The 14,576-nt window shown below is 40.8% G+C and overlaps 1 protein-coding gene across 6 annotated transcripts in view; it reads left to right on the forward strand.

Annotated features, from left to right (window-relative positions):
* The window catches only part of pan (pangolin), a 99,882-nt gene that overhangs the window by 68,552 nt on the left and 16,754 nt on the right, over positions 1–14,576 (forward strand). For 4 of the 6 annotated variants that reach the window (XM_066398284.1, XM_066398285.1, XM_066398279.1 and 1 more), the window contains exons 4-6: positions 6,126–6,360; positions 12,760–12,850; positions 13,275–13,505. In XM_066398284.1, coding sequence (XP_066254381.1) covers positions 6,126–6,360; positions 12,760–12,850; positions 13,275–13,505 — 557 coding nt within the window. The remainder of the gene's footprint in view (positions 1–6,125; positions 6,361–12,759; positions 12,851–13,274; positions 13,506–14,576) is intronic. The other 2 variants (XM_066398280.1, XM_066398281.1) reach the window with 2 other exon arrangements.

Genomic DNA, 14,576 nt, shown 5'->3' on the forward strand with positions numbered 1-14,576 from the left:
ACGTGTAACGGGCTGAAACACGGCCGCGATTAAAATCTAGCAGGTAATTGAAAAGGTTCGAATAGTTTTCCTCGACTATAATTAGAGCCGCTTTGCGTCGGGTGATGGCCGATTACAGATTATGAAATTTTCACAAGACAGATAGTAACAGCCGATCAAAGGAAAATTGCTGTAATCGGACTAATTGCTCGTACGTGCGCGGTGGGTAGAACGACAGTTTACTGTCCAAACTCGATGATGATGGATTCGTTATTTCGCGGCTCGAAGATTTTCGTTCTCACAAACTTAAAACATTGCGAGGAATGCTGTGAACGTAAAAAGCGTTAACGTTAACGATGCAACGAAACAAAAACATTTTAATCGGTCACGATAAAGCCTTTTTGGTTTAATTGCGTATAAAATCAGTAATGTCACGGTGGCCGGTCCGAAAAAAAAACCGGACAAATTGGTAACGTCTAGTCGAGGTGACACTACGAAGCGGTCCCCCAAGACTTCTGTGTACGTAGAGCTGCACCCACAAAAACCGCTAATAACTCGCAGATGTTTCTTGCTAATTAAAAAGGGCACAAAGGCACTAAATGATAACCGGGAGACGTGTTGTAGACCGGCTGAGGCGTGCTGAAAACCCGGCGTTTTCGCACTCATTTTCAGTTGGCAGCGGCGAAACAAAAAGAAAAAAAAAAGAGGGAAACTCAGACAAAAGCCCGTTTAATTAGGACATTTTGCAGTCTGCAAAGACTAATTTTTTCTTAAAAATTTCCCATAAAACAAACAAACTAAGGAATAAGATTCACCCCTCTTCGTTAAGAAATCCCATAAATTTTAACGTGTAGATGTTCTTTCCACCCCCTTTATGCAAGCTCGTCGAAAGGGGAGATCCGCCGAAACGCACGTTTACGTAACGGGCCCTGCAAGAATGTCTAAATGAGCATTGAGATGTTGTAATGGCGCCCACCTCCCCCGATGTGATTTGGGGGGCGGTTTCCTTTGATCTCGCCGCCCTCGCAATTATCCACCCCCGACCGTCCCGGACCACTCTTTCCGTTGCAGTAGATTTTATAATGGGCCGGCTCCGACAGGAAAACTTTCGCGCCTTGCAGGTATTGAACAGGGATTCTACTAAAAACCCCTGTTTCGGCAAATTTCTTCGCAAAGTTCCTGTTTAGGTCCTAAACGGATATTTAAAAGTTAAAAAATTTTTTGAAGTTTCAAGTCCGGTTCTGAGCAATTAAGCCTTCAAGCACATCTTCCGTATTTCGCAAATGAGTCACCAATTCGCTGTTCAGTTTTAAATTTAAATTCAAACGATGCGCCGAGTCGGAAGCGAACCAATGCCAAGGGGGGGAATGTGGGGGTTGGATTTGGAGCATGGGCAAAAAAAAGAAGATAATTAATCGCAAATATTTGCAAGAGACGTTGACGTTTTCCGGGAAAGTAAACAGAGACGCGGGATTTTTTAATTTCGGGGATTAAGATTTCCCCATCGGGGAATAATGGGGAGAAGTGCTGATATCGGCATTTGCGTTGGACGTAAATGAGGGGATTATGGGCACAGAGAAATTTTTTATGACTTCGTGACAAAGGAAAAATGCGCACGAGCCCCGATGGCGATGCGAAAACGTTGATCTCGAAAACGATTTAGTACCCGTCGTACTCATGGTCGAAAAACAGAAGCATAAATATGGGATTTGCGAGCGCGGTAGTCCAAATTACCATACAATGCCGGGCATTCGCGTGCTTTTATTGTAAATATTCTCGTATGTCGTGGAAATTTTTTTATTGGACAACAGCAATTTTACTCCCTCGTATTTTTGAAAGAAGAAAGGGTTCGAGCTCTGCAGAGAAAGCAGGATACACCCAACAATAGATAGCTCTAAAGCCCCATCAACGTATTCGTACTTGTTTCAGAGGTCCATCATAGCTATTGAACAAAGTTCATTGACAAGTTAAAAACGGCAAAAATTATTTCGTCCATTTGGGAACTTTTTAAGTACTTTTTTAGCTGAAGAGACAGGTTTGTTTCCCACATCGACAACGGATTTTAGTCCGAGGAATGCACTAAATGAGTATGAGGAACCTAACCATTTGTTGGTACTCCCTGCATTAAGCGTCTCAGAAATGCATTTTTGTACTCCCCCAAATTTTTTTGGGGGCAATTATTGTTCCACGAAGCCCCGAGATATCGACGATCGAAATTTGAAAAATGGCCAAAATACATCCCACTCCGAGAACGATATTGCTGGAGCAAATTTTTTTAACACCATTTTTATGTAGGGAATTGTTTTATTGATAATATTAAATAATCAACGTGAGGGCGCTAAAACTGACCAGAATTAATATTAAATAAATCGTGTTTTAATGAAAACATTACTCGGTTTCACATGTTTACATTGCCACCAGATATAATTTTATTCCCGTCATGTAATTATTGGCAATTGATTATAACAGCTATAACAGCTTTCTAATTACTCTATAGCGTGTAGTTTCGCCTGGCAAAAAAATGTTCCCTTCAGATTGTTGATCCAAGAGGTTAGGGAGGAAACACATCACAATGGGGCGAAACCTCATCATTTCCAGCAGCACATAATGCGCTCGGTCGATTGAAGAAAGTAAACAGGGAGAGGGCGATCCCTCTCGGACGTTGGCTGGCCGCACATACACAGGTCCTTCTTCCTGCCGAAATCCTGGATAAGTGCACGGGCCATTATCCCGATTGCTCGGCTCCTTTTGCCCGCTCTAATCCATTTACGAGGTCCTTCAGCGGGTTTTCGCTTTTCGTCAAATTTAGTTTGGGGAGGGTGTTTTTTTTAGGGCGAAAACGCACAGTTTTCGCCATTTTGTTTAATAATAGATTTGTCTGCAGTGCAGTAATGCACTGAAGTTGATCGGATTTATGTAAAAAAATTTTCAATATCAGATTCGAGATGACCATCGTACTATCGAAGTTGCCAAGAGTTTGTGATGAAATTTTAAGGAGTAATAGTCCAACGCAAAGTGCAAAAACGCTACGGACAAATTTTGGGAATGTAAATTAAGTTGAAAGAGACCAGGAGTGGACGCAGCGCAAAGTTGCTTTTTCCAGTTTAAGTTGCATAAGCGTGAAATTATCAAAAACTATAGATTGATTTTTGGTGCACAAATTGTTTTTCAGAAGATGATTTTTCCACGAAGACGACCGCAAGATCTTCTTGTTTGTTTAAACATTATTAGGGCAACTAAGGCAATTATCGCGAGATTTTAATGCATCTGTCAAACTGGATATTTAAACAATGCAATAGTGAGTTCTCATTGTTAAGCTAAACCAATTACTGGCGAATTATAGCGGTAATTTGCACTAGTGTAATTATCGCGGTAATTTCCCTGGCCGCCCTAGCAATGTTGTAACAAACTGAAATATTTTAATATTGTGGCCGTGTACTTCGAAGGAGCGATCAATCTCTTAATACAATTAATTTAAATTCAAATTTTTCCAGATATTTCATTGAGATAAATAGAAACCTTATTTAAAACAGATAAACTTTCCACTTTCGCGACTCAAAAAAATCGTGCCCTTGGTTGTTGACATAAGGCTATAATACGCCCTCCGATAATGCAACGTCTATACATGAGGGAGGCTTCGCCCTTTTGTGCTTGCCCATGTACTTTTCCCTGTAATAATGCCATTTAGTCGATCTTATCTTCGATTTTAATCGAGGGAACTTTGTATTGTGGACAAGTGGCATGTGTCCAAACTCGATCCTACGCTTTGATTTCATTTCAGATTGTATGTCGGGGGGCGCTCGAATCCAGGTTATACGATTTCAATTCCATATCCATAATTAAAATCCTCCAGAGCGTTTAAGCGTTTCTGCCCTTCAATCATACACCCTTTAATCGCGATAACTACACCCATATGAATGACTCTGAAAGAGACCTGCAATTATTGTTTTAAGGCCCTAATCGAACGTTTTGGGGCCATATTGCATTCACAACGAAAGGGCCTCAAAAGAAAAAAATGAATATGCATCGGCAAAGACGATCTTTAAAGCCGATTTCTATTCTTCTTACGGAAATTTAAAGGACCCAATTTAAATCTCGGCTCCGAGTTAGGTAATTTGGGAGCTCATCTGAACGCCTTTCGCGTTCGTCAGGGCCCTTGAAGGATTTGCATTTTAAATAAGATTGTCGAGAGTTACTGTCTCTTTCTTGCTCATTAGCGAGGGTTGTTGTGTAGGTGTTCAGCCGACTGAAAAACGAAATGGAGGTTGACATTTTTTGCACCAGAAGCATTTTTAGATTCTTGTCAAATTGTATCAAAACGTTGCGATATTTCGGGACTATCGATAATTGCGGTAGAGTCAATTTATTTCGATAACGGCAAAAAGTAGGTGTTTTCTGGAGTTTCGAAATTTTTGCGCTTTTGATTTGAACTTCAACAGGCTAATTAGAGGGTTAAAATAATCAGTGCCTTCGCTTTAGAAGTATGATATTGTTTTAAGAAATTCAAACGCACTGTATATACTATAATGTTATCCTCTGCAAGACCTGAAGCCGATTGCACGATTCGATAATATTTGCTTGGCAAGATCAAAAGAAGGAAAAATGCCGAATTCATATGCACCCCGAGGCGGGCTCCCCCGGGAGGCCGCCAGTCCGTCTCTGCTCCTTTGATATTGAAATATGCCTCTCCTTCGGTACGTTGTTTTCCCTTATAATTGAGATCTGTAATGCGGTTTCCGATCGTATGAGTACGTGTGTATTTACCCCCACTATACGTATTTATTTGTGCGTGTGTTTTGGCCTAAGTATTTGCAAACACCGGGTACACTTTCGTGCACGCTGTTAGCTTTAGTATGTCAAATATGAATTTCCGATAGCGAGTGTATGTAGTAAATGGTGAAACGGGGTAGGAATTGCCCTCGAACATCCGTTGCCACGTTACCGCCCCCTCAGGGCCGATGCCGGCTTGGGCCCGTTTTGCCCGTTTTGCATCCGAAGCTCTAACGTTTAAAGGTAAACTCTTGAAAAACCTAAAACAAATCCGCTTTGCGATGGAGATCTAAATACGCAGTCACCATTTTGTCAATATCCAGTTCCCAAATAAGGAGTCTTGGTGACTAAATTGCCACCGCCTTCTGATTAAGTCGTCCAAGTCCAAGATAGTATTTGTGACCATGTCTTGCCTTTATCTGCCTTAGGGTAAGTTTTTTATACGTTGATTGGCAGTGGTCGGCCACAATTAACAGGGCGATCTTAAGACGTTCCGAAGAATTGTCCGAACAAGAAATTTTTTAATGACACATTCAATTTCTCCATATGTAATGCTTCAAAACTTCTTATTTAACCGGTATTCTGTCACCGGAAACAAGATAAATCCCTGGAGTGTCGACATGACAATGGAACACACTGTATATCTACAGTAGGTATTTCTGTTTCGGTTTAATTCAGAATATTATGGGGACAGAGCACGATACTTGCGCTCGTCCGCATGAATAAACAAAAGGCCGCCACAGGAAACCCTGTGATGGCCAGACTGCCATACAGTCTGGCCAAATAAATTGCCAAGTTATGTTTATTCATAAACTACCCTCCGATGTCGTATTTAGCGCAACACTATTTTGTCAGCAGCCATAATAGCAGTCTTTCGGAATTAAACGGCCTGCGGAGGTTTTTCTCTGCCATTCTTATACATAGGGAAGGAAAGCCACCCCCCTCGCTACTCCCCCTTTGCGCATGTAATGAGTTGTTGACTGATTAAAAAAACAATTACGTCCGACATGAACAGACCGCCGAACGGTCCGGGATGCTGTGAATTTTTAATCGTCGCGGGGATTAGTCCTCTCCGGCTTTACATAATCTTCTCTCCATCATCGCCGCGCTTCCCCCCTCCCCTACCCCCCGGCTAGGAACATGCGCCCTTTCCCCCCGTTTTCCGAGGTCCCACTCCCCCAACCTCCCCGGTTGTCATGGCGACCGTGTTCGCCTCCGGCCCGCTATGGAAATGAATCGGATGCATACCGGAGGTACATGTGTGTATGCTAAGGGGAACAGGTAGAAGTTCTTGTGTTATTTTTCCTGCATCAGAAGGAGGGAAAAGAGAATAATTCTATAATGAAATATCATATTGAAAGTGTCTTTTGTTTCAGGCGGGAAAAATGGGATTGGGTCCCGGCGGCCACCTGCCATACTTCTGTCACAACGGGGACCCGCTGTCGCAGCCACCACCCGCCCATATGGGCATCCCCCCGTACCAGTTGGACGGGAAGGGCGGCGCGGCCGCCGCGATGGGTGAGTACGGGGGGCAGACGCCCCCGCAGCCGCCCCACCGGCCACTCAGCCCTGCCGAGTGGAGACGACTCGGTCCGCTGCTCGCCGCCACAGGTACCACCACACTATCAAGAGTACTTAATATCAGAACCCTGAACCTAGAAATTTTCATCACGGAAGTCACATAATCTGCTGATTGTCGCGTTAATTTCAGTACTCCCCACTACTGGTCTATTGACTATCAGCTAATGTTGCAGTTTAGATTAGATTGCAATTTGGATGTTTTGTAAACTTCTTAGGACACGTTATAATTAATCTTTTTTTTTAATATATAAGAACCACCCATCTTTATTGGGTTGCTAATAAAAAAATTCTGCTAATATCGTTACCATGAAATGGTAACCGTGAACCGCTCTTTTGTTTTGAAAATCATTATGGTTACCAGTTCCGTGACGTCAAAGCACGAACTGTCAACTGTCGTCATTTCAGGTTAATTCTGTACTTGTCAAAGCTAACTGTAAATTTAGCTCGTTCACCTTCAATTATTTCATTTAATTTCGTTCAAACAACAATAACGTTTCTCCTTTCTTCCTAGTACGCGCCCTTGCACAAGTTTATTATAAGATAATCGTATCAGAAATGACAACATTGCACCAGCCTTTTGTTTCAATGAAAATAATCTTCTGAAGTTTGCGTGATGTCCAGAAGCCAAATTATGAAATTTCTATATATAGAGATTTAAATTAATGATAATAGAAACAATGATTGAACTAAATACGTGACCTATCCTTTTTAAGTACCTCCTCTAATAGGTCATGAAAGGATGGATGACTGAGAAAGTGCCATTTTTAGCTACATATATATTTTCAGCCAATTGTCACCTTCAGCGGAACTGAATGTTGAAGGGACACTTATGAATGTCGAGATTTTCAAAGTTTATAATTATTGCCTTGTGTTGGGCTACTTTATATACATATCGGTAACGTTGCAGTCAGTTGTGGGGAACAAGCAGGTCACGTATTTTGCTTCGATTATTATTTGAATCCTTTTTTCCCACCAAAGGGTGGGTCTACTTTAAAAATCGCCAAAATTTTTGTGTTTTATTTTTAATTAAAAATTTCCTGATTCGCATATAATGATTTATTTTTTACCTCTAACCATTGCACTAATATTCCCAAGAATTGCAACAAGGCACCTCTCTTTTCTTTTGCAAATCGTCATAGTTGGAGTTGGGCGATGACAAGCTGTGAGTGAAGTCCATGTTGCCAAATTTATGCGGACTTGCCGATTATTTGAGGAATTTAATATTTTCAGAATTCTTGTGATCAGCAGCTTATGTGCTTTCTTCAAATTGGCCATAGAATCTTGCGGGGTCCATATTAAGAAAGCAAAATGAAAAACGTAGTGGTGGAGGGCAGGAGCCAAATTGCATGTCGCTTTGCTATATTTTGTATATGTGTATTTTGCCGTATGCTCGAATGTTATCTTGAAACACAACATGCTTTTTTCTTGATACTCAAAACGTAAAAGTTCGACATCAAATATCCCAACTACCTAAAGCAAAGAGCGAAAGTGTTCCATTTCAATAAAGAGTTACCTTAAACGAGACACGATCGAATGACAAACGTAATAAAAGACCCCCTTTCGCTATTAGAATAAAACCCCGGCAGATACGCGTGTAATTGTCATCTGGAGTGGGTTGAGAGAGAGCAATATCACCCTCGTCGTACGGTTTCCAACAACGTGGACATGAATAAAACTGATTCAAATTGCACTCGTGCCAATGGTTGGATCGTTAAAATACGCTGTTAGGTTTCGATTGGTGTTCAAAGAAAAATCAACAACACGACGGAAAGAAAAACATTTCCGGGCGCTGACAGAAGAAGATGAAAATTAGATCGAGACCTCGGTTCGCGAATTAGGAAAACACCTCGCCGCCCTTTGAAGAGGGCGCGATGCGCAAACGAAAGGGATAATTAGGGTAATGCAGTCACTCCGACGTTCTATGTACCTGATGCCCGTCTCAGTTCCGAGTGAACTTACCCTCGTCTCTTCAATTTTGTTGTTAAAAAAAAAAATGTATATAACCAAATTACTCCTTAAAAACTATAACAGTCAACGTATTGAAAAACATCTTCAAATCTCATTAGAGTCCACCTTCTCGCAATCTCTTCCCTCCTAACATCAATATCTAATCTGGAGAATTGATGACGCAAACCTTTTTGGGGGGCGAACAAAGCTCCGATTTGATATCAGTTTTCCGGGGTTGTATACAAATTCGAGGACACAAAAGCCCCATCCTTACACCGCGTTGCCTTCGAATGGGAACTTGTTGATCTGAGCAATGTGGATATTATTGACATGTTCACAATGACAGCCCCCTGATGGTCCGCCGCTCCAGTTATTAATATGTCGGCAATTACGTTAATGGAGCCCTAATATGCCGTGCACAATGCCGTTTTGAGGACGTCCTTTTAATAAATTTCGGATTATGTGTTGGGCTGCTCATTTTAGAACAGCGAAAGGCGCAATTTTAAGGTGGAAAGTGAGTTTTGTGAAGGGCATAGGGATTGTACCTTTATTGTGATCTAGATATCGGTATGAATGGCTTTGATGTTTGTTAATTAAAAAAGGACAATTCCTTGAAATCTGCATATTGAAAAATTATAACATGGCTCAGTTCTTTTGTCAGTCGACGTCAAAGAACCTGATGTCAACGTTGATCATGTCTTCAAGTTGTGAATCTTGTGTTAGTTTTCAGCGATAGATATCGATCATATACAGGGTGTTTCAGAATAGTATGTCATAAATTTAAGGGGTGATTCTATGAGCGATTTTGAGAAAAAAAATGTATATGAACCTAGGCCCGTTTTCGCTTTCTGTTTGAAATACAGGGTCTTAAAGTTTGCTATATATATATATTTTTTTTTAATAAGTCCGGACCTGCATTAAATATTTTTATCAAACTTGGTGGGCGTAAGTTAGGTGTAGAAATACATCTTTTAAGAGGCAAACAAATTTTTAAATTTAAACGGTGGCTCCCTCAAAGCCATGACCCTGATTGTTTTTTGTGAAAAATATGTTACATCGCTGCTTTTTCACAAAACAAAAATCGTTTTCTTAATCTTAGTTCTTTTTGTTAAAAAAATGGTCTCTTGAATTTTTTTCGTAACATCGAGCGTTTTCAAACAACAAACGAATTAGTTAACATTGTATGTTATAATAACGATCAAATTAGTTATAATAATACTTAATTTGTAGCAATTTATAACGACCATTCAGACAAAAAAAAAATTAAATAAGGTGCTGGAAATGTCCTCCGCCTGCAAGGACACACGCCTCAGCCGTTTTTCTCATATTATCGGGCACCCTTTGAAAAATTCCCGGAGCATTTCTAATAGTGTTACAAGAAGCTATTATGCCATTTTTTCACGGCCTTGGGGGCGCCACTGTTTAAATTTAAAAATTCATTTTTCTCTCAAAAGATGTGTTTCTACACTTAAGTTACGCCCACCAAGTTTGACAAAAATATTAAATGCAGGTCCGGACTTATTAAAAAAAAAAAAAATCTAGCAAAGCCTAACACTCTGTACTTGAGACAGAAAACCTAGATTCATACAAACTTTTTTTTCTCAAAATCACTCATAGAATCACCCCTTAAATTACTATTACTACATACCATTCTAAAACACCCTGTATTGATCCTAGATACCTCTAGTAAAGGTATGGAATTTTAAAAATACAATTTGAAGAACTTTTATTTCAAGGTTCTTTTAAAATCCCAAAAATAAATAAGAACGTTAGTGACTGTTGGTCTGTATCCGAGAAAGCGAAAGAAAGAGGAAATCGCCTAGTGATCTGGCTAAAAAATTTAGAATTAAGGTTACCCCATATCTCGGGAACTAAAACTGATAGAGTAATTCACCTGGTGCGGCGTGATAGAGCTCAAAGAGCAATTGCTCCTCGTGTTTCCGAGCTATTGAAACTTGTTTGAAAAGTGGTAAAAATTGTGTATTCCAACTAAAAATTATGAAAGATACAGACATGTTGTTTTCAACCGCGTAAACTCGTGTCCGTTCAATCCGAAGTGTCTGCTGTAGTCCAGCGATGGAAATTCTACCATGGACGACGGCAGACATTGTTGTTTGTTAGCCACATTGTTAGACGGTCCCTTAATGGAACTTTGAATATTGGATCTGGCTCTGAATGTGTTAAATTTTAATTACGAGTTTTTCCTTTGTGAGCCATCCTCTTGAAAAGTGAGTTTTCGTTTTAATCAGATTCTAGAAGTTCATGTCAGATATAAAAGTTCTGTAAAGTCCGACCGAAGGGCGTTGTAGCCGAACTTGGGCGGAGGGTTGAACAAACTCTTGCACGATCATTTACAGATATGTTTCCGCGTTTTTCTCCATCAACATTTATCGTTCTCAAATCTACTTGAAGTACGTAAGTGCTCCGATCTTGAATCCTTCTCATTAAAGATCCGAAAGTTATTTACGGTCCTCGTAGACATTTTAAAGGTAGACTCACGCCAAACGTGCTGTTATTTTCTATGATTTACGGCTCATTTCCCTTTTAATTGCTCGTGATAAATTATTTTCATGGTGGCCGCATGATTTACGTCGTTTCACTGGACGTTTATTGGCGCAAAAGATCTTGATTATACGTTCGACACTCAATGAAACCCTCAAAGATTACCCAGCCCTACGACCAAGAAACTCCATGACCCAAAACGTCATAAGAGGGGTACTCTCCATTAACCGAAGCCAAAACGTTGCGGTCGACTTGGGATAATAAGGCTTTTAGGCTTATGCACTTAATAGTAGTAGTAGTAGTCGTAGTAGGTCCTCTCTTGTCCGGTAATTGACCGATGTCCGCCTCTAATGTGATCTTAGTACTTCGAATGGGGTGCCCCATTAAAGTGGAGCGGAATTCAATTAAGAGGTTCGTACTTATAAAGAAGGCATTCGCACAAAAAGCGTTTACTTTATTCACTTGTTAGAGAATACCATAGAACTACCTGTCCATAGTGCATAAGCCGCAGGAAATCGTAATTGGGTAGCGCGGAGTTTGTAATTTAATTGATCATTATCCCGTTTTCAGCGACTGCTCGGTACCGTGCATTCTGTTTTTTCTTTGGTCTTGAAATATGAACTGAATAATATTTCTGCGCTTTGCCATTATCGAGAGTCGTCAATGGCAATTGACGAAACCCTTTCAACCCCCCCAAAACGGGGCAAATTGGACCGGTTTACCGCGCGACACGTGACCCGTCATGCGGGGTTTCCCCGATAATTAGAGGACTTTTTGTCATTGTTACCGCATGTAATTGCCATCGATCCCATTTTTGGACACTCGTTTGTCACGTGCTTTGTGTAACAACTGCACATTCCATGTAACAATCGATAAATGCCGGTTTTAGCGTGCAACTATGACGTACATCGAAAATGCAAAATATATGGCATTTAGAAAATAGTGGGCGGACCGTCGTACAACGCAGAACTAAACACGGTTATTTGCCGGGTAAACGCCTGGGGGGCAAAAATTTTATCCCCAACGTTTTCCACGTCATTAAAATCGGACCGGTAAACACCCATTACGGGGCCCAAGTAATATGGGTGCAGGTTGGAAATTGCATCGAAATCGAGCCGGTAATGTGCGCTATTAGGCGGCTTTCGATGCCGGTCGTTAATAGTGGAAATTACCGTTATTTCCGTCAAAAAGCTGTGTCAAGTCGAGATTTAGGACGAGATTCAAAAATGGGGTTATTAGATGTGTTATTCGTACGTCAATTTGACAACTTTCGATCTTCCAGAAGTTCATTTGAATTATTGAATATTTTCGGAATTTTCAGAATTGTTAAGCGTATATTTTGAGTAAACGTAACCCGAACAAGAATCTCCCTTAATTTTGATCTAACTTTGACCAACCTGAGCCTGAATTTCCGAGAATTTTGGCGTTGGCTTGAACCAACACACACTAGTTCAAACATTAAGTTTGACGTATCAAACGTCATATTTATTATAGCTCTTATGACGTTACACGTTGTTGCCAAATTTTAAGTCAAACTCAAATTTAAATGCACTTCCTAACAAATCGACTGCAATTCAGAATTTCTATAATTTTGCATATTTTCACTATGAAAGTACACACCCCCAATCGCTTTCACGCCGAAGCGTTTTTCGTTAAATCGACATTTTTACCTGGCAAATTGCCCGTTAAAGCGTCTGTTGCTGAATTAAAAATGAACCACATGGCGTATGAAATAAACTTAAGCTAACACAGTAAGTAACAGAAACTCGTACATTACTCACCGAAATGAGCAAATCTCGGCAAAATCTGAAAAAACAAGTTGTTTGAGAATGACCTTTTTAGATGCTAAACCCACTTCGAGCTTTGCACGCAAATCAGTAGAATCGTTGTCATCCCTGACTGTATTTATAATAAAAACCCCAATCTTGAACGTGCTTGTACTTCATAATCAGCCTTTTTTAACATTGAAAAATATTTCAGGACTCACTCGACCTCCTATGTACCCATTTTCTGCCAGCCAGTACCCCTACCCCATGCTTAGTCCTGAAATGTCAGCGCAGGTGGCTACGTGGTAAGTTGTTATTCAGTGCAAATTGATTGATTGGGAACTTATTAAATGTGCAAGTGCAAATGCGAAGGGTGTGAACGATATGCCCATTAGTCACTATTAAGTGGAAAGTCACGAGGCATGAGTTTATATGCTCATAATATACATATGTATGTGTAATTAAAAAACCAAGAAGTCGCTTAATAATCTTTGTTCAAATTTTTTTTTGTAAATGGCAATAGTGCACGTCTCGTTTGATTAAATGATTAGATATTAAATAAGTGTGGTTACCCTGAAAACTGAACGTTTTCTATAGAATTCGCATGGCAAATATAAAATTTCAATTCAGCTGATGCGGCACTGCCAGTATTTTGAATTTTGCGCGGAAGAACAATGTAAAAATTTCTAGTTTTTTGCATTGGTATGTTCTAATTTGGTATTTTTTTAGGCACACTCCCAGCGTGTACCCCCTGTCTCCCGGCGCAGGTTTCCGTAGTCCGTACCCGAGCGCACTGCCCGGTCCATCGGACTTCTATCGTTTCTCGCCCACCGGCCTAATCCAGCCTCACCCAGGCCTCAGTCCTCATCCGCCTCATTTGGGATCGCATCCGGCCATAGTCACACCCGGACCCAAGCAGGAACTACCTGATATCAATAACAGGTATGACGATTTTTACAGGTATGTACCCAGTTTTTAGCTCTTTATTTAAAATGTATCGTTGTTAATAAAACAACAACCCTTTCGTTGAAGGGACGTTTCGGGGGTTGCGGGCGGCCGAAACGGGAGCAGCAGGCAGCGGTTGCCAAGGCGACCGATGGCCAATGGCCGCGACTCCGATAACCAATCTTGGATCTCATTCCTCGCATGGCCGCCCCCGAAGTCGGCGGCGGATGATCGCGGCCGGAGAGGCGGCAATTAAGGGGGGACCCTCGGGGGGCCCCCGATCGTCTCGGGCTGATGTGAGTTAATTTCCTCTGCCAATCAGAAAAATCGGATTGCGGTTTGCCGGTTCGGAAAATTGGCGGGGAAAGGAATTATCCAATTATTCCGGAAACCGGGGAAAAGAGAGGAGATGGACCGCAACGGTGATTGCGTCGAATTGGGATCGCATAATGTATTGATGCGAAATTGCACTTATTTGCGGAAGAAATGTACTGAAATTAGAACGACTCAGTTACTGTCTCAGACACCCATCGTCGGCGATTTGCTCATTAAGGCCCATTAGGACATGTCTCGGCTAAATTATTATTACAAATTGCCGTTTTCCTACTATTCCTCAATTTCCCATCGCTCCCGCTGTGGTCTTCTAATTGACCATGTTGGAATGCTAAATTGCTTTTAATTAATTCTAGAAAGATTTCGATAAAAAAGTGCTGCATTCGTTATATTTCAGTATATAGGGTCGTGGGAAAAGGTTGTTGTGGAAAAGATTTGTCATTTACTTTGCAGAAAATCGGCTTACAAGATTTCTTTTTGTACGAGATTTTGTCATAATATCCCGATAATGTTTGTAGAAACAGCAACAGTACATAGTTCTTTTATTTTCAATACCCCCATGGCTACAAAATCAGATATATCCGTCAAAGTTTGAATCGTGTTGCCAGACTGCGAAGTTTCATGTTTGCTGGCAAGTTGTTTATTAAAGTTGGTGGAAATTTCTTTTCGGATTAGTCTTGTTTGCTTCATATTTTAACAAGTTTGTTTTCAAGGTGCGAATTGTAAGAAATTGTTGAGCATTTCTATTCAGGA

This window comes from Euwallacea similis, chromosome 17 (assembly GCF_039881205.1).
Source record: "Euwallacea similis isolate ESF13 chromosome 17, ESF131.1, whole genome shotgun sequence".
NCBI lineage: Eukaryota > Metazoa > Arthropoda > Insecta > Coleoptera > Curculionidae > Euwallacea > Euwallacea similis.